Here is a 7143-nt window from a genome sequence, read left to right as displayed (position 1 = left end):
CAAATATGAATAAATTTTACTCTTTGATAGACCAATTTAATTAAAAAAATCTTTTAAAAATGAATTTAAATAATGTCTTTTTTTCGCAGGGACTACTATTAACCTTGAAATTTATGTTGTTCACTAAATTTTTAGTTGAACTGCGTTTTATAACCTTGCTATATGTACCTTAAATTTGTTTATACTGGAAAAAATGTTGAGAATTTTTCAAACAATCATGCACAATGACAATAATAAAAAGAGGACTTCAGGAATTCTTTGAGAGAGAAAAAAAAGTAGGTTAAGAGAGAAAAAGGAAAATGAATATAAGGTAGAGGTGTACAAATAAAGATTACAAAAAGTAAATGAATAAAGGTAACTAATTCACATGATTTATCAGTTATAGGAATGAAGTATAAGTACTGGTATTTCCCAAATTGTGTCTTTCAACAACAGTAAAAATTCAAGTTGAATACATCATTGCATCACAGCAACTCACAGATCGCATCATGAGAATTGAGAAATATTGAAACCAAACCACTTGCATTTTGAATGATTAGTTGCGTCAGAAAATCACTCCGGCAGATATTGTCTTGATACAAGACTCGGAAAAATATCACATTTAATCACCGAGTTCCATAATAATTTTTAATAAGAAATTTGATCCTAATGAAACTACAGGCTCCTAAAAATTACTGAATAAATAAATTTACAATGTTTCCAGAAGGAACAATAGATAAGGCAGGAGTTCTAGTACCAGTACCAAATGATTCTTGCTCCAATTCCTGGAGTGAATGAACAAAACTATTAGAAAAGATAAAACAAAATAGTATTAGATTCTCGTGTTATCAAAAGTTGAAGATAACTCTCATCAACACAAAACTCCCTTCACCACCTCTCTTTTGACCTGGACCTGTAATTAAACAAATAACAGCATTCTAAAATGACTTCTCAGACCAAAAGTGAAATAATTTAGTAAGAATAAAAGGTTAGAATAAACAAAATTGAATTGAAGCCATTGTCAACTCTCTGTATAATTTAATAAAGTAATCAAGAATTCTTCATAAATATAGTGTACAGAGGCTTTAAATGGATGGGATCTTGTTGAAAGTTGTAGAGTTACACATGTCAACAAGAAACATTAGAGGATCAATTTCCTATGTAAAGAAACGGTAATATGCAGATTGCCCACAAGATATTTCAGTTCTGCAATACCTATCAATTAGACCAAATGCATTCAAAACAAACCTGCCAGCCAAAAAGAAAAATGGAACAAAACAAACGGCAGGAAGGGAATGTGTTGGGTTTAAGCTTGATCCAAAGTAAATGTCACACTATGCTGAAAATATAGGGGTAGTTCCTAGCATTAAATTTATTTTTTATCTGACTATTTTAACAATCCCACTACATCTACACCCTTTATTATAATTATTATTTTTTATACCAGCATTTTCTTAACAAACAACAGCATTTTCTTTATTAACATCAACCGTTTGGTGTATGAATAGTGTTAATCGTATGAATAGTGTAAGAAGAGCCTTTTACATCAAAGTTTGATGAAAATCAAATTTAGCTTCTACCATCAGGCATAAATTGCAGAAGGAACAAGCAAATTTTTACCAGGAGGGGCAAGAATGGAGAGATAAAATATGAGACAATGCACAGAGTAATCTCACCTATCTAAGTCTCTGCTATTCTGAAACCATCCTCTGTCCCTGCTACCTTGAAATGGTCTTCTGTCCTCGTTAGAACGTAATGGTCTTCTGTCCTCGTTAGAACGTAACGGTCCTCTGCCCTCATTAGAACGTGCCCACATATCTCCTGTGCCACGGGATCGAGGTCTGTCTGCAGAATCAACACTTCTAGAATCCTCAAACGAGCCAGATTGAGAAAGCGGTCTATCAGGAAAACCAGTAGTCCTTCCTATTGCCGAGCCTGGACCTTCAATGGCTTTTTGCCCAAATCGAATTTTGTTATCTAAATCACGGGTAAGAATTTCCAGCTCCCTTTCTTTCTGGAGTAACATTGATTCTTTATTGGTTGTGTCTACTTCATCACCAGAAATCTTATTTGAATTTGCTTCAGACTCTTTCCCAAGTTCCTTCTTCAAGTTATCAATTTCTTCTTTCAGCAATTTTTCCTCTGTTGTTTCTGGCCTGAAATGTCCCATCAGAAATTAAGAAGACAATGTGCAAAAAGATCAGAAAAATCACAAAAATTAGAACATAAACTGTATAATTATAATAAGGACAAGAAACATTTATCACGTCTTTAAAAAAGTTAATAAATTTACTAAAATTATAAGCAATCCTACATTCCAAACATACATTTTTTTTTCTATTTTTCCAAGTCAATTCAGTCTAGAACAACAGCCATTCATATTCTTGACAATGTGAACCAAAAGTAAACAATCTTGTCGCATATTGCATAATTCACATTAATTAGAGTACTAGACTACTGAACAGGCTAGCAAGAATCACACCTATTTAGAAACTGAGTGAAGGCAGAAGAAAAAAAAAATAAGAGGGGAAAAGAAAAAATGACAGGAATTTATCTTAACAACTAAGTAGGCAGTCCATCGCCAAAATAAGTGAAACAACAACTTACTTCAACTGATTTAGTCAATAAGGAAGCGTTTGGAAGAGAGACAGAGACGGGGAGACAGAGATTGAAATAAGACTCAGTATTGTGTTTAGTATAAGGTGGGAGACAGAGATTAAAATAAGAATGAAACTCTAATTTAATTTGCATAAGGGGTAAAGTTGGAATTAATTAATTAAAATAGGAGTATTTTAGGTATAAAATGTTATTAAAGTTTCAGTCTCCATTCCAAAAAATTTCAGTCTCCTGTGTCCTCACTTTTTGAAGGTACTGAAAATTTAAAAACAGAGATTGAAATTTTAGTACCAATTTCTGAGCCAACAAACATGAAATTGAATCCCAATCTCCCTTCGTCCCAGTATCTCAAAACAAACGCTACCTAAGATAACAAGGCTGCAAAAAGATCTAACACCACTAGTGTTTAAAAACCCAACAACTTGAAACCGCATTTAACTTACAATTTGTATAACATTAAACTATTACCTTATTTGCATAACCACCTATACATTTTCACATATACAACTGGCTCTTGCAAAACTAATTAGGAGATACATTAACTACTTCCTTTGCCAATATGTAAATAGCAACAGACTACTTTCCCTAAACAAAGTACACTATACAAAATGAAACCTCTCACTACGCGAATAACGAAACCCTCATTCGTATATTGTTCCAATTAGTTTCCAATGGCATAGAATCATCAACTTCAATTGCTTCACTCATAGTTACCAATTTGTGAATTGTAGCATGAGTCACTTTTCAAGTTTTGAATCATAAATCATAGGAAAAATATCAATAGAAACTTTTGTATATAAATTTTCCTGCTTCAAATATAAACTAAACACTTTTAAAACATAATGAGTAACTTTATGACATGAATGAAACAAAACCAGAAAGCTTAAACCAGAAGAATAATAAAAAAGGCAGCAAGCATTCTATATTAAGCAGGTCCGGCAAAGGTCCGCACCTAAATGATGTAATGTCGGCAGCATTTAATTCCACGATTTCAACCCTTAATCTTGAGATAAACAACTCAAAAGAAAATGACAAGAAAGATATCAACTATTACATGTTATCCTACTAGGACAGGACTGCTATATAGATATGCTATACTGCCCTCTCAAAAACTCATATTTTTGTACCAAGAAACAGTAACTAGCTTCTGACATGAAAAACAGAGCACCAAAACATCCATCAACAGAACTATAAAAGGAAGACAATCTTGAAGAAGAGAACAAAGGTAGTCATTCCAACAAATTGAATGACAGGACCAGCATTGACATGTCAACTGTTAATTGTTAAACATCAATTTGCATAAAGGAATTTACATAAGTGGAAGTCATGTTATACAAGCACAACTCAGTCAATGTGATCAGTGTTATATTCAAATAGCTGGGACAACCAATTAAATCGCCTACTGTGAATTCACTAATCAAATCATATGTAGAAGGACTGTAGCAACTATGGATACAGCCCAAGCCAAGACTTGTAGCCAGCAAAAGGAAATTCACGTGTTATCGCAACAATGCATCATAAATTCATAACGCTCAAATGGTAACAAAACAATATCACTATCAAAAACATGCACAAACAAACAAAACAGCATGACAGACCTATCAAAACGGCGATGCTCCAATTCAAGATCAATCTTCTTCCAATCCATTCCCTTCTCCTCCAGCAAAACCTCCCTAGGCTTGGCATCCCCAAAGGGATTCACCTTCGGCTTCACCTGCAATCCGGCAGGCCCCTCGGAGCAACTCGATTGCGCGCTGGAGGGCCTGCTGGAGTGTGCACTTATAGGCCTCTTTGATTCAATCTCCGAATCGAGCTTCTTCCAATCCAATCCCTTTTCCGCCAAAACCTCCTCCCTTGGCCTCGCTGCGCCAAAAGGGTTCGGCTTGTTCGTCTTCACCACTGCCTCCATTTCGTTCACGGAACCGTTGCCTTGCGGCGGGTCCAGCACCAATATCGGCCGCTCCCGATCGCTGTCACGTAAGTCACGTGTGTCACGCTTGCCACGTGTCCAGCGATCAGGCTCTGGACCTGAATCGCGGAAACCAGAACCAAACGTGGAAGATCTAACAGGAAGAGACTTCTTACCAGCCGTCCAATTATCCACCTCATCCGCCCTAGAACCACCAACACCGCCATCTCCATTGCCACCACTACTGCCACCGCCACCGCCGAGAGAGCCGTACCGGTTTTGTCGACCGGAATCGAATGCCGGAACTGGTTTCTTCAACGAAGCCCAATTGTCCACCTCGTCCGCTCTCGAAGGTTGATCGAAATCCGAAACCCTAGAACGAGGACCGCCCCTGCGCTCTTCATCGAAATCGCCATAGGATCTCCTCCCTCCGCCCCAGGAACCGTCGCCGTCGTTACGGTCCAGACCTCGGCCAGGCGGCGGGACAGAGCGGCCGCCTCCGTAGTTAGAAAACCCGCGGCCGTACTGCATTTCCTCGGCGGAGCGTTCCTTAGGCCCTGTCGGGAGGCGGAGCATCTCGTCTGGCGTTAAGCCCCTCTGCTCCCTCGCGAATCCCCCGCCACCACCACCGCTGCCGGCGGAGTTGTTGAACTCCATGAGCGACATCTTCTTCTTCTTGGGCTTGGTGCTCACGGCCTCCTTCAGGCTCGGGAAGTCAAACGATCCGGCGTCTCCACTACCTCCGGCAATGGCCGCGGCGGCCGCAGCCTCCTGCTCCTCCTCCTCTGCTCGCTCAGCATCGGCGGCCCACGCGCCTATGTTACTCCTTCTTGTTGACATTTTGCGATCGGAAGGCAAGCTCAATAACAATAGACAGAGATAGAAAGAGAAAAGAGAAATAGAAACAGGTATAGTTTAATGGTTATTCGGGGCTCCGTTGATGGAGCCGGAGCTCCGAGAACATGCGAAAGCGAAGACGAGAAGAATAAGAAGAAGTTGATGAGAGGTTAGAGATACAGTTCGCTGGGAAACGGAATGAGAAAAATGGAACGTTGTGTTGTATGTGTTGTGTGTTGTGTGTTGTGTGCTGTGTCATGTATGTATGTATGTGTAATGTGTAATGTGTAATGTGTAATGTGTTTGTCAGGGGCTTCTGTTCTCGGGAGGGCAATAGCCTCACGCGCGTATATTTAAGTTAAACCACGCGTCTTAAAAGAGAGGTTTGTATTGGTCGATGCCTTTCACAAGTGTCCGAGAGCGGAGAGTGGTTTTACAAGTATTATTTGACTATATTTGTTTTGAGGTAATGAGACTCAAATTAAAATATTGAGGTTCACTACTATGTTTGATGGTCGGAAGTTTGTTCATAAAATTTTAATATCGAATAAAAATTTTAATTTTTTTTAGTATTTTTAAAAAGTAAAGATATAAAATATTAAAATTTATAAGAATAGAGACTAAAATTTTATGGTAGTGTTTGATAAAAAAGTATTAGAATTAAAATTTAGAGTAAATTACTAATTATGTCCTCGAATTTGTAAAATGCTGATATAAATAATCCTATATTTGATAACGACAATCATATCATCGAAAAAATTAAAAATGCTATAAATCTGTTCATCTGTGAGGAGAACCCATCTCCATTAAACGGAGTTTGGTGATGTGGCAAACGGAATTTCAACGTGGCCTCGGTAAAGGGCTTCAATCCATTTTCTCCCTTGTATAGAATTGAGAGAGAACGTTTTTCCTAATTTCAGCAGAAAGCAAAACCCTAACCATTGCAAGTCCACCTGGAATGAAACACAGAAGCAATTCAACTCTCTTCATCTGCTCTATCAACATCTTTCGATCTCTGTGTGTCGTCTCAGTTTCAACACTGGTAAACCTCCCTTTCAAGACCCCACATGCATTGCATATTACTGTGCCATTCTTAGAGCATTCCTCCACCCCAGCAGATTCCTCATTCGTTTCGTTCATCCACTGAAAATAACGGCACCCAGTGTTCTTCGTCTGCCCAACACAAAAATCATTCATTAAGCTCAATTGTCAATGGGGGACAAATAAAGCAAAAAATTCATACATAACTTCCACAGAAAACGTTCTCTCTCAATTCTATATAAGGGAGAAAGGGATTGAAGCCCTTTACGGAGGCCACGTTGGAATTCCGTTTGCCACATCACCAAGCTCCGTTAAACGGAGAAGGGTTCTCCTTACGGATGGGCAGATTTGTAGCATTTTTAACTTTTTTGAGGGTATGATTGTCGTAATCAAATATTAGGATTATTTATGTCATCGTTTTACAAATTCGGGGGCATAATTGGTAATTAACTCTAAAATTTATTATTGTATTTGATGGTTAGAGAATAATTATTCTCTATATATAAATTATTTTTTTATATAAGTCTATACAAGTTATTTATATTCACGCACACACATTTTTTTCGTGCCGTTACTACACGTTCTTCTTCTTTGTTATTTTTTTTTCTTTCGTTATCGTCGTCATCAATATCACTTCCTTCTCCTCCTCCTCTTCTTTTTCCTTCTTTTTTCATTAGAATTTTTTCTCCTTGTTCCTTTTTCTCCTTCTCCTCCATCATCAATTATCTCGTTGTTGAAGATAATGAATAATTCAAGTTCAA

At 37.8% G+C, this 7143-nt stretch overlaps 1 protein-coding gene across 1 annotated transcript; it reads right to left on the bottom strand.

The window, feature by feature from the left end:
• Positions 1 to 505: 505 nt before the first annotated feature.
• LOC130956403 (eukaryotic translation initiation factor 4B1-like) lies at positions 506 to 5632 on the bottom strand. The gene is made up of 3 exons (XM_057883443.1): positions 4194 to 5632; positions 1656 to 2135; positions 506 to 892 (listed from the first exon to the last, which is right to left on the bottom strand). The coding sequence occupies exons 1-3, from the start codon at positions 5342 to 5344 to the stop codon at positions 868 to 870; spliced, it is 1656 nt and encodes a 551-aa protein (XP_057739426.1). The 5' UTR covers positions 5345 to 5632; the 3' UTR covers positions 506 to 867.
• Positions 5633 to 7143: the final 1511 nt, after the last annotated feature.

The sequence above is a fragment of the Arachis stenosperma genome, chromosome 10, assembly GCF_014773155.1.
Source record: "Arachis stenosperma cultivar V10309 chromosome 10, arast.V10309.gnm1.PFL2, whole genome shotgun sequence".
Lineage (NCBI taxonomy): Eukaryota > Viridiplantae > Streptophyta > Magnoliopsida > Fabales > Fabaceae > Arachis > Arachis stenosperma.
The sequence above is the reverse complement of the archived record's forward strand: the minus strand, read 5'-3'. Positions and strand labels throughout refer to the sequence as shown.

Coding starts and splice junctions, on each gene's coding strand:
- LOC130956403 (XM_057883443.1), bottom strand. CDS start 5,344: ATGTCAACAAGAAGGAGTAACATAGGCGCGTGGGCCGCCGATGCTGAG. Junction 2,136..4,193: donor GAGCATCGCCGTTTTGATAG/GTCTGTCATGCT, acceptor GGGACATTTCAG/GCCAGAAACAACAGAGGAAA. Junction 893..1,655: donor AATAGCAGAGACTTAGATAG/GTGAGATTACTC, acceptor GTTTAATTACAG/GTCCAGGTCAAAAGAGAGGT.